The 12,894-nt window shown below is 40.4% G+C and overlaps 1 protein-coding gene across 2 annotated transcripts in view; it reads right to left on the bottom strand.

Annotated features, from left to right (window-relative positions):
* The window catches only part of Wwc3 (WWC family member 3), a 106,050-nt gene that overhangs the window by 59,399 nt on the left and 33,757 nt on the right, over positions 1 to 12,894 (bottom strand). For both annotated transcript variants that reach the window (XM_006994312.3, XM_015987793.3), the window contains exons 2-3: positions 5,134 to 5,243; positions 1,578 to 1,781 (exon numbers count right to left, since the gene is read on the bottom strand). In XM_006994312.3, the coding sequence (XP_006994374.2) occupies positions 1,578 to 1,781; positions 5,134 to 5,243 (314 nt within the window). The remainder of the gene's footprint in view (positions 1 to 1,577; positions 1,782 to 5,133; positions 5,244 to 12,894) is intronic.

Raw genomic sequence — 12,894 nt, forward strand, 5'->3', positions numbered from 1 at the left:
GATGGAATGGTCAACAAAGTGTAACATATTCACTGGTGATTCTTCATAGAAAAGACTGCTGACTTTGGGACTAGATGCAGTAGATAAACTCTTAGAAACACACAAATACAAAAGATTACTCAAAAAGAAGCACAAATTAAATAGTCTGTTATCTAACTGAGAAATTTCCACAAAGAACTTTATACCCGAGGACTTTTTTGGTGAATGATATCACAGTTAAGGCAGCTTACATACCAAATCCTCATGAACTCTTTCAGGGAGGAGAGGGAATATACTTGTCAATGCATTCTATGAAGCCAGCATTGCCCTGCTACCAAAATTAGAGCACAGCCTTAAAAGAAAAGTGTGGAAAAAAGAAAGCTTCCATAGCTTTGTGCTGAGTTGACCTATCACTTTCTGCTGGAAAGTTTAAAAAATAAACTAGGATGAGCCAGTATCTTATGACCAAGAGATAAGATGACTTGGAAGCAACACATCATTATACCTGAGCTGCCTCTATTCTCTCAAGAAACATAGCAATAGAAATATCTTAAATTCCTGCTTCAGAAGCAAACCCTTCCCAATGTCCATAGCTTTTAAGCTTTTCACCTTCAGCAGTAGTCGCAATAAAAAAGAGCACAAGACATACAGCCCTTTCCTTAATTCCATTCTGATTTACAACATAGAAAAAAAGCTAGGATTCTATCTTTATTGGTCAAAGCTCTGTTAGCAGCATCAAATACCTGGTAATAAAGCATTGTCAGTAGTTGGTTCCCCACCCCCATGTCTCAACTAGATTTTATTGATAAAAACAAAACCAAGTTTATATGTTCTCTCCAAGATCACTGGCACCCAGAACAATGGTAGTAAGTATATCTGTATAGGCAATTCTTTTGGGAAGGGTCAAGCATGTTCAAATAGTGACTGATCATGTTACAAAGGCTCTGGCTTCTGAAACTGAACCTGGCTCCTTCCACACTTAGGTGCATGCTAAGTGTTAGTAAAATGAAAGCCCACCTCTGGCAGTCTCTAAACTAAGCAAGGTCTCTTGAGACTAGAGGAGAACAGCCTCTTATTTGAGGATCAGAGAGACCTGGATTAGACTGGAATTTTCCTCCTTCAGTGTTCTGCCCAACAAGTCTACAGCCTGATGAAGTCTAAAGCCCAGGAACAGCCTTTACACAGACAGGAGATTGACGTATCTGCAAACTCCTGGATCTCCCCATTCAGTACTTACGAAGCCACTCTGTGGCTTTTCAAGAGATTATTTCAGACAAGCAGTGTTAACTGCAGCCATATCTAAGTGGAACTCTCCAAGTGAAACTTGACAATCATGAAATAGGAAATTGTTTCACATCGCTGCCTGAAACTGTATGGGTGTTTACTTTACACCATTCACGCCTGATCTTTGTTAGTCACCATACTCCAGAATCTGGGTACAACACAGACAACTTAATAAATATGGATTTCCTAATTAGTAGGTTACTGAGACTTTACAAAGTTATCTTGCCCAAATAAAACTGACCATGTTTCGGAGAACTCAGTCAAGACAGTGGCTTTTATGAAACACATTCATTGAAGGAGACAAGTCAACTCACAGCTAGTATATGAGCGGCCATCATCCTCGCACAGTTTGTGCAGCTGTTGATATTCTTCCTGAGCTAGCTCAAATCTCTGTTGCTTGATCTGGTAGATTTCTTTCTTGGCATTGAGAGCCTCCTGGGCTACCACTAAATACTCCTTCAGCATCCGTTCCTGCTCTCGCCTCCACTGCTCCCTTGGATCTTCAATCTGGGTAAGCTCTGAAATGAAAAGGGAAATCACAAATGAGCTCAGGGCGATGTCTGCAAGTTGACTGACAAGTGTTTATGTGACCAGTCAATTAATTAATTACCAAGATACACAATATGTAAGGTTCTACATCATGAACCTTTCTGAAGAGTGGCCCACCTTCTACTGTGGTATCCATAGCTCAGACAAGAAGAAAATGCTAGAGATAAAAGGGAAGGCAATACAAGAAAATAAACATTGGAGAAGACTAACCTAAATGAGCTTAGAACTATATAGCTAGAGGGGATTTATAGAATTATTCTTCTAGACCTCTTTAACATGGGATAATATACACAACACTACTGTCCTTAACTCAGCTTGCTCCTCTCCTCTTCTCATTCTATCTTGACCTCTTTATCTCTTGACAGTCAGAATTGTGACATTTTTCACTTCTGCCTTCTCATTCTGCAGGCCTGGGAAGGGCCCAGGCATATCTCCAGTTCCAATCTTTCTCTTGAGTTCCAGCCTGTGATTCTCATCTGCTTCCTGACTTCAACTCCTACACAGACCTAAAGTAACTCTAAGCTAGTCTCCAAAGCACAACTCATTCTCACACAATGGCTTTTCACTATCCAAAGCAAGACCAAGTCAGACAATACATAGCACACATTGCTTCATCCTAGGCTTTCCTTTTTACCATAAGTAACATCAAGTAGCTTCACCAGCTTAGTCACACTGGGAATCAACTTAACTCCTATCCTTAAAGAACTCTCATTCTGAGTTCCCCCTCCCACAACATGCTAGGAGTCATGAAGGTATGCTGGAATAGCATGGAGAGCTCCCAACATGGAGGAGTCCAAAAAGCACAATGCTAAATGAAGGAAGCCAGACCCAATAGGGCTCCATAATGTTTGGGCCCATTAATATGAAATGTCCAGAATAGGCAAAACTGCAGGGACAAGAAGTAGATCAGTGGGGGAAGACAGAGATGGGAAGGCTATGCAGGGTGACTGCTTAAGGAGGTAGGTTTCCCTTTGGGTTAAATGAGAGTGTTTTGCAACTAGATAGAGGTGGCTACACAAATATATCAAATGCTATTGGATTGTTTACTTTAAAGTGTTTTCCTTTATGATCTCACAGGGCTAGAAAGTAAATTACATGTTGTCTGTCACATACGGGGGGGGGGGGGAGAGACAGAGACAGAGACACAGAGAGAGACAGAGACAGAGACAGAGAGAATGTGAGTGTAATTGTTCCAAACAAGTCCTCCTTGGAAATACTCTCCCCACCTATTCGACCCTATTCAGTCACCCCAGACTCTTAGAAAACTCTCTAAGCCTTCTCTATTTCAAATAGGGAAATAAAAATGTAAAACACAAGAAGTCAGAGTCTTGCCCCAGCACCAGAGTTCCAGATACAGTTGGCCTAATGTGAGACATGGGCAGGGCATTTTAATAACTGCCCAGATGTTACTGATGTTTATTCAGCTGTAAGACCCACTGCAACCAGCCAGGTGAACAGCATTATTCACACTATTCCAGTGCCCCAGAGGGTCTTGGGAACATTATAGGCTGCCAGTCTAGGATCTTTTTGTCCCTTACTTCACCATCAACCTGTTCAGTTCCCATTTTAATATTGATTCCTCAGATTTTCCCTTTAAAGAGTTTTAAAATTGGATTCTCTGAAGGTCTTCAGGAAAGAGGTGGTGTGACACTACAACTGTTGTCCTCACCTACTGTCTCCTAGGTGGTGGGCCATCCTTTTATGATGGCTATAAGAAAGTCCTTTGTCTCTATTTGCTCTTAAGGTTCATGTCCACTTTTGAGAGTATGAAACCCTTAAGAGTTAAGAACTTGTCTCACTCTCCTGTGTTCCGAGAGCTAGAACACAATAGGAAGTATAGAGGAACCCTAGAAATGTTTGTTGTGTCACAGTTAGTAAGAAAGCAACAGCAATGGCAAACAAGGGGACACCAGAGGAGACTGTTAAGTTTATGAGAGAAGACTGGTAAGAAAGGGTCCTGGGCCCACAGTAGCAGGCAGGCTTCCCAGGAAAGCCATACAGACCCATTGCCTTTGCCATCTGTTAAGCATAAGCATCCACACCACCTGGCCCTGAGAAGGACAAAACCTAGTGATACAGCCACAGTGCTAAGACCCATGGTCCAGGGAACCTTGAAAGCAAGTTGGTACTATGGATTCAAAGGTTCCCCTGGAGACCTTAGTTGGGAAGACAACCCTAGATGGCCACCTTCCCCTGAACATACACAGTCATGAGATGCTGGACATGCTAAGGGCCAATGGAAGGGCTACCTTCAGCTTCTGTCTCTCAGCTTCTCTTCTGACTTTTCCAGTATATGATAGATCCAACTTAAAGCTTCATGACACTTAGATCCCTGCCTAGAAGGGCAACAGGGCCAGGACACTACTTATTCCCCTTTTCCAATCATCACTCACTAGACTTTGGGACAGCTGCACTGCTCCAGGTTCAGTGTCCCATATGGGAAGCTCCACTGCTCCAAGATCTAAGACACAAAGATTCAGACCTAGGCAACTAAAAACTTTGGAGTCAGCCCCACAAGTCCAGCATGGGAAAGAACTTCAAAGTTACTAAGATAAAGAATAACATGGATCTTCAGACCCATACATAATGAACGGAATCATACAAAGCAAGCCAAGGGAAAGCCATGTTTCATGGCTCCAGTGGCAAAACGACAAAAGTATTAAGAGAAGCTAGAATGAAAATGCAAAGAGAGTCAAAATGGAACCTTAATTGAGATCTGGTCAAAGAAGGCTCATAAAGAGGCAGACCACCAAAGCCTAGGTAGAGAACAGATCTTGAATGAGGTACAGCCTCTGAATTTGAGTTTCTACACCTCAGCTCTACTCACATTTGGAGCATGTTCATTCTCTATGGTGGAGCCATCCTGATTACTATAGCAAGTTGAGAAACATCCCTAGTCTCTACCCACAAATTACCACCAGCATTTCTCCCAGGCCTAGCTATAAAAAAATGTCTCCACACATTGTCTATCAGGGGAGGACAATCATGCCACCTTCTAAGAACTTTTAAGTTCTACTTTGAAATCAACATGAGAAGTTTCCTGGATGCCTGGGGAATTTATTCCTTATCATACATAGTAAAACTGAAGTAAGGCACAACTATATGCCTGCTTTGTGTACTCAGAATTCGGCTAGAGAAAACTTAGTATACCATACTATAAAAGCTCAATATTTCATTGGGCACCATGATCATTTTTGCTTTACAAAACAAGGGTTTAAGCATATTTGAGATTATATGTGAAAACTTGAAAAACAAAACAAAACAAAACAAAACAAACAAAAAACCTCACATATAACAATGAAAATGTGGCACTCTACTTACTATTTATGTGGTCCATATAATAAATTCCAATTTGTTTATCATATACAGTTTCCCATCCTAAAGGAAGTTCATCCCCAACACAATCGGCAAAGGTTAGTGGCTTTGTTATCCTGAAAAACAAATCGGGAAAACAAATTTCAAAGTCAGGTCAGATTTGAATAACTTTGCTGATCTAAATTTTTCATACAGAAATATAATTTGTATTATCTAAATGACAGCTTTTGCCCCAACTACTTGGTTGAAAATTAATTTATCAGGTTCACTTAAGTAACAATCAATAATGATGTAAGTACATACACCATTAAAAGCATACTGTTGCAAAGCACACTTTAAACACCAGTGAAAACAGATATTGACGATGACCAACCAAACAAGTAAGACAAGCGTCTTCTTCCACACAGCGTGATTAATGAGGCCATGGCAATGGAATGTAACTCTTCCAGAATAGGAGAGAACCAGGCTCTGTTCTCACTCCATGAGAAATGTCCTCCCTCAAAACTTTCAGTTCCATGCAATACACGTGAACACTGCTTTAGGTCTATGTACAAGGTACTTGAAATATTGTTACCCTGCCCATTAATGAATCAAACATCAACCACTGCACAAAAGTAAAAAGCCAGGAAACCTAACAATGTAGTGAGATGCCTTCTGAATACTTCCTGCATTCCTTGTACAGTAGGGATCAAAGATTTCAAAGGGTCCTTTTTTCTTTTTCTAGAGAAACACCACCAAAGCACAATGCCTACAAACATCTTTTCTTGAAGGAAATCTGATTAAGGGGCCCTGGGCTTACCAGGAGTTAGAGAAAGTAAAGGGTGTACCATGGATTTCTTTAATCGGAGCCTCTTCCCTCCCCCACTTTCATGATCATGTTGATTGACAAGCCAGTTTGAGTGCAGCAGCTGTTGTATAAAACAGGACACACCTATAATTGTCTGAGTCTGGGCAGCTATCTCTTTGGTTGTCTCTATAAATGCACACTGACTGGCATGCATGGGAATCTGACAATCTAAATTTCACAAGCTCAGTCCTCCCACTTCTTCTGTTCAAGTCCCTGGCTGCAGAAAACTGAAGATATCAAAACTGTAGCCAATCCCCGTGAGATTTTCCCAAAACTGGTTGGACAACAAAGCTATCTCTTCTAGGATGGTTGAAAAATTGATAAAACATCAGAACAACACTGACTCCAAACTGCATTTAATCTTCATTTTAAACATATGATTTCAAGAAGCTATGATCAATACAAAGCTGGAAATATATAAAAGATAAAATAGTCTGTGGAAAGCCTCCCAAACATGGTACATTAAAGAGGAGGAGGAGGAAGAAGAAGCACAGCAAGAGTCCAACCTATTTTACATTTCCCTGTTCCATCCCACAACACACTGAAACAGGATTCACTTCCAGGGGGAAAAGTGGGATGGTATACTTCCATGTTAAGTCAGCAGTGGCAGGATGTTGTGAAAGATGGGAACAGATCACAGCAAAAATAGTTCTACCTTACGGCAAATTGAGTCCTGAGTATATCACTGCCATCCCAGCATAGTAAATAATCATATTTAAGCCTAGAGACCATACACAAAGACAGGTAAATCTGAAGTTTATTTACATATGTGATATGATTTAATCAATATATGCAAGTGGGAAACATCTTTATACCGTGGCTGAGCCTAATCCACTTACTTTAGACTCCAGAATTGTTGGAAAAATTATAAGATACTACCTTTCTATTTTTTAATAAAGAAAATCAAGTTGTTCTAATAACAATTCCATTCTCTGCTCCAGGAGGAAACTGAGTGGTACTTTTGCCATTTTGATGAATTTCATTTTGGCATGTTTCCTGATTCCACTTCCTTTCTATGTCAAACATGAACTGTTATAATCACACACAGTACGAGTGCCTCAATGCAAGCCAAGGAAGAGTTACACCTTTGGAGTTCAGTTAATGTCAACAGCAAGGCCTTTACAACCACAGAAAAGTGATGAAGTTCTTGAAGGTGGTCTTAGAAGCCACAGTACCTACCACATTTTCCCAGACCACTGGCCTCGAGAAAAACCAGTAACCACATTCCAAAGATGCCTAAGCTACTTCATCATGTCTTTACTGTACAAATATCAAAATGATGTTTTTCTGCCAAAAAGGTGTTTGTGGATAACACTACATGAGGAATAAATATATCATGTCACATGAGTTGTACAGCTTCAGAATCTGTTTGATCACAGGTCTGATGAGGATATTGCTGCTGGGCACTGTCTAGGATTTGAAAAAGTGGAGTTCTTTTGGCTGTTGTTGGCTAAAAAGCATGTTTCCTGACTTGTCAGGGTGAGATTGAAAGCCACCCACGATAGACCTTAGATTTGATTGGAAAACACCCAGCACCAACAGCAAGGTATTATGATCCCTTGTCTTGCCAGCTATCAACCCTCACTTGGCAAAAAGACACAGATTCTCCCTCAAATGCAGTGGCTCTGTACAAAAATGCAAAACACTGGGCTCAGATAAATTAGCAATAGGGTGCTTGTCCAATATGTGTAAGAACCTGAGTTTCAGGGGGGTGGGAGGAGGGAAGAGATCTGTGGTTGGTAAAATGAATAAAAAAATTTTCATAATAAAGAAAAAAGAACCTGAGTTCCATCCCCAACAATACACACAAACAAAAGGACACAGCATTGAGTCTTCCAGGACCCTCGGCTGCTGTTATAGTCCTACCTAAAACAAACCCATACAAAGCATCTAGCTCTTTTTACTTCAATCTCTATACAAACACAACTTCTGTTTCAGGTAGACTCTGTCTACCCACCACCCACCCCTGCAAAAAATCATTCTCATTTCAGTCTACCACCTTTCCCTCACTCTTTCCTAAGCCTATGATTAAAGCTACTCTCCTTTAGTGCCCTGAAAGGTCAGCTTCCCCCCTCATAAATCATTAGCAAGAATTTGTCCAACTCCCAAACCCTTTCCACCTTGGAAGCAACTTCCGTTTTTGCCTCATTGGGCCCAGTGGGCATGAAACAGGACTCCGAGCCATATTTACTGCATTTCTGTACATCTTCCACAGGCATGAGGTTAACTGTTTAGTCTCCTCACTCAATCAGAGCCCAACAGAGATCTTGTAAAGGAAGGTGGCCTTTGAAACCAGCAGGCAGCCCAAGGCACATTTGTTTTCTCCTGGGACAGTCCTTCCTATCTTCACTGAGTCTGAGCTACAAATAATATCCATGTCTCCAATCTCAGAAAATGAGTCCTTTTAATCTAAATTATTCCAAACCCTATACCACCCTTCACGATCAGATTCCTTCTTTTTCCCAATGAACCCAAGATGCATGCCTTCTCATGGGAAAAGCTCGATTTGGAGAATTCAGGTATCTTCGGGTGCGCCTGGTACCATGTGTGCATTTTTTTTTTGCATCTTCCTATATTGTTTTCAAGCTATTGTGGGTAGAAAGGAGCACAGAAACTCTTCTCGGTACAAGGCAGTGTGAACCAGGAGGAGCCAAGAGAACGCACAGCAACTTGGCCAACATTTCATTTAAAAATATGTTGTGATTGTGTTATTTTATCAAAATATAAAGATGGAAAAAAACAAAACTGCTAATGCTAGCAGATGGCTTGAAAGAACTTTATGCAGTTAAAAGAAAAGTGGAAATTGCTCAGTATGTGGAAAGGCTAAACCTTTAAATAACATCCGGACTCAGCCGAATCCAGAGAAAAGGACAGATTTAATGGAACTAAACAAAAAGTTAGAAATATGTCAAAGACTTTGTGAAAAAGATAAGGCAGAAGTTGACTTGTTTGCATCCTTTTCACTTCTTCTGGACTGGAGACCCTTCCTTCCAACCTCCCCCAAGGCCCTAAAGTCTTTCATCTTCCCCATACTTACATACCATATAGCAGCAGGGAAGAAAAAAGTAGAATCAGAAACAGAGAGAAAACAGTGTGGCTTATCAGCAAGGGAAAGGAGACACAAAAATTACAAAGAACAAAATTCAAACCACCAAATCTGAAGACATTCAATAAAAGGTTAAAAAAAAAAGACCCAAATGAACCCTTTCTTGGAAAACAAAACCAACAAACAAAAGGCCCAAATGTCTCAGTTTCTCCAAGACCCTCCTATGTTTCAGTACTGTCCAGTGAAGTATATCCATGAAGACAATCATGAGTTTATTTATGCCTAGTTCTATTTGTCTTTTACTTTGTTTGTTTATACTTAATTTTTTACTACAAAAGCTGGGTTTTTTATACTATCAAGGAGATAAGATTTCTAATACTGTGATTACTTTATCTCTAAGGGGACCATTTCTATTTTGAAAATGTTACTAATTTTCATGATATTTACTTTTACTAGACCAGATGCTGAGTACACAATATATAAAAAAAATGATGTATAGCCGGGCGGTGGTGGCGCACGCCTTTAATCCCAGCACTCGGGAGGCAGAGCCAGGCGGATCTCTGTGAGTTCGAGGCCAGCCTGGTCTACCAAGTGAGTTCCAGGAGAGGCGCAAAGCTACACAAGAGAAACCCTGTCTCGAAAAACCAAAAAAAAAAAAAAAAAAAAAAAATGATGTATATAAAAGTGCATTTTATTTTCTTACAACCCTGACCCATTTCCTACATTTTTTCTATGAAACACGTTATCCAATAAAATTCACTTACTTGATTGATTCTGAATGAATCAATAAAGGGGAGACCAAAGTAAAGCATGGTGGCACATGCCTATAATTCTAGCACTGGGGAGACTGAGGCAGGAAGATCATGAATTTGAGGCCAGGCTGAGCTACAATAAGACACGGCCTGAAAAATGAACCAAGAACACACCAACTGGTTATCCAATACTAAATGGTCAGCCCTGAAAACATATATATATATATATATACCGAACAGGTTGTATTTTTATTTTTAGGAATGAATACACTCACACACACCACCACCACCACCACCACCACCACCACCAACAACAACAACAACAAACAATAACAACAATTAAAGAAAAAGAGGCCCTGAATCTGAAAGAGAGTAAAGGGAAAAGGGCAAATGAGGAGTTTAGAGAGAGGAAAGGGAATAGGGAAATGATGTAATTATGTTATAATCTCAGAAAATAAAAAAGTATTAAACAAACTAACAATAAAAAAAAGGCAAAACAAAAAAGAAAGGGCATTTTTGTTCTAAAGCTGGTTTCTGTGCTGTGTTTCACCCAACCCTGGTAGGAGTCCCCCACACTGACACTTCTGGCTGCCCTTTGAACAGAAGTAAAATCATGCTGGCTCCGTGCTTTTCACCACTCCCACCCACCTCCCCAGGTCAGGCAGATCCGAATGTTTAAAATGGAGATAAGTGGGCTTGCTAGCAAGGGAGGCACTCAGGCGGGCCCCAAGTAGAACATTCTGGAATCAGCAAGGCCAGTAGATTAGCTGGTTTGGGCAGTTTCTCAGCTCTGGTCTTGGAATCCTTTCTAATCTATGGAAAAAGATTAGATAATGCTCTTTGAGCAAATAAATAAGCAATTCAATTTTGTCTTCTTACAAAAGCATGGTTAAGGTTTTAACTTTGAAGAGCTTTTTTCCCACTGAAAAAAGTTAAAAGCCTCCTATTTAACTACCCAGCAGAGCAATTGCTGGTGTCTGGGTAAGGCCACGAACAGGCAAAGGACATCAACTAGGAGTCAGTATGTCTGAGAAGGGGAGGAAGAAGGGATCAAGTCTAGCAGACAGCATACTATTTCCCAAGGTTCCATCTTTACTCACAGAAAGCCTGTCAAGTCTCTTCAATTTTCACCTCCTCCAAAACAGGATGCTAGACTATTCCCACCTACTCCACCCACAGTTCTCATGCACAGACAAGGGGATACTTTGGTTTCCACTATAGAAAGTTTAGAAAAGAGACTTAAAGTCTATTCATAGACATAGTCACGATCACACACTACATACAAATTTTGCTTACCATTTTCACTTTTAATTCTTTTCACATTTCTTTCTTACTTTCTTTTTTTTTTTTTTTGTTTTGTTTTGTTTTTTGAGACAGGGTTTCTCTGTTTAACAGCCCAGACTGTCCTGGAACTTGCTTTGTAGACCAGGACTCAATCTCAGAGATTAGTCTGCCTCTGCCTGGGATTAAAAGCATGCACCAACACAGCCCAGGCAAAAACTTATTTTTAATAGCACAAAGATGGAAATAACTAACAGACCTCAACTAATGAATAGATAAAATATGGTCGATATCTATATGATGGAGTAATATTGGGCTTTGGGAAGTTTTCCTATGCTTTATCTTAAATTCAGTACATAAAACCAGATAGTAAAATTTAAAGACCAGGAACAAAATCACACATGATCCAGAAGCCCTAGATTCACATATTACCTTGTTCCCCTTCCCTATTTTTTCTACCTTTCACACAAATAATATCATACTATATACAATTTCATAAGCTGATGTTTTTAAGTTGGATATTTATGCCTTTTAGCTCTCTTAACATTATTTTCTGAAATCTGGAATCTTTCATTTTATGCAGCAGACCACTATTTATTCACCTGGCTTCTACAGAATACTGTTAAGGCCTGCCCCAATGGTGTGCTGTTTATGATAAATAACGAACATATACTTATATTAAACAGTTGTTACATACTGCCAAAGGGCTTAGCCATAACCTTAGGTTTCCACCATCCAAAGAAGTAAAGTCTTTCAGCACCCTCTGGAGATATTTTTAATACACGTACTCCAGAGCTCAGAATAAATCCATCTGGCCTGAGCATGCTTTGCCCTGAGGGAACAGGCAAGAAGGCCCAACAGTGGCATGAGCTGAACAGCATTTGCAGAATGTGGGAAATGAAGATTAGAGGAGAAACTAAAAACAGGAACCATATTCTTTGTCCTGAGCTGTCACCCAGAAGTCTTGCCATTGCAGATTCTCCCCTGAGCAAATCATATTTCTTGGCCTCTGCTAAGTGAGAGAGAATATGTTCTGCTGGCCACTCTTAAAGAGCAGGGCAGTATGAACTGAGAGAGTGGTGGAAGCCCAGACTCTGATTTCTTTTTGCTTTGTCTGTCACATCCTGCTGGGCTGTATAAATGCCAGCTCAAAAAAGACTGTGTACTGTCATGAATTAAACCTTGAGTGAGTCACTCCATTTTGCCCCAAGCCTCAATTTCCTAACTCTCCCCCCTACTCCAGTATGAGCTACTGAACCTACAGCCTAAAACCTGCCAGGCAAAGCTACTCAGCTATATCCTAGCCCATGTTTCTTAATATTTACACTGAGGATAACCAGATGAACCTCATGGGGTCATGTTAGCTAACTGTGGCCTCTTTGGTGGCAGCTTGAAGACCAGCAGGCACTTAGTCCCCTTCCGGCCATCTCACTGCACCAGCATTTGCTTCAGACTGGATTGCTTTCTTTTTGCTACACCCAAAGTGGTGGTTTCAAACAATCTCATTTCTTCTCTCACAGTTCAGAAGGGCTCAGCCTCAGCTGGTTGGCTCATTGTTCTCTGACCATTCTCAGAGGTCTGAAGACACTAAACATGGTCACACAGGCCTGCTTTACTTTTTAAAGTCTTCAGAGCATGTCTAGCCTTTTGATACTGCAATTGTCATCTATAAAGTTCAAGCTCATGAACAATGCAATCAAATTACAAGACTGAATAAATAAAACATAAAAGTCTCATAATGTCCTAAGTCTATCATTTTGCATTGGGCTGCATTCATAGCTATCTTCAGCCATATATAGTCTACAAAGCTACAGATTGGACACACCTGGCCAGGGGAGGGG

This window comes from Peromyscus maniculatus, chromosome X, assembly GCF_049852395.1.
Source record: "Peromyscus maniculatus bairdii isolate BWxNUB_F1_BW_parent chromosome X, HU_Pman_BW_mat_3.1, whole genome shotgun sequence".
NCBI lineage: Eukaryota > Metazoa > Chordata > Mammalia > Rodentia > Cricetidae > Peromyscus > Peromyscus maniculatus.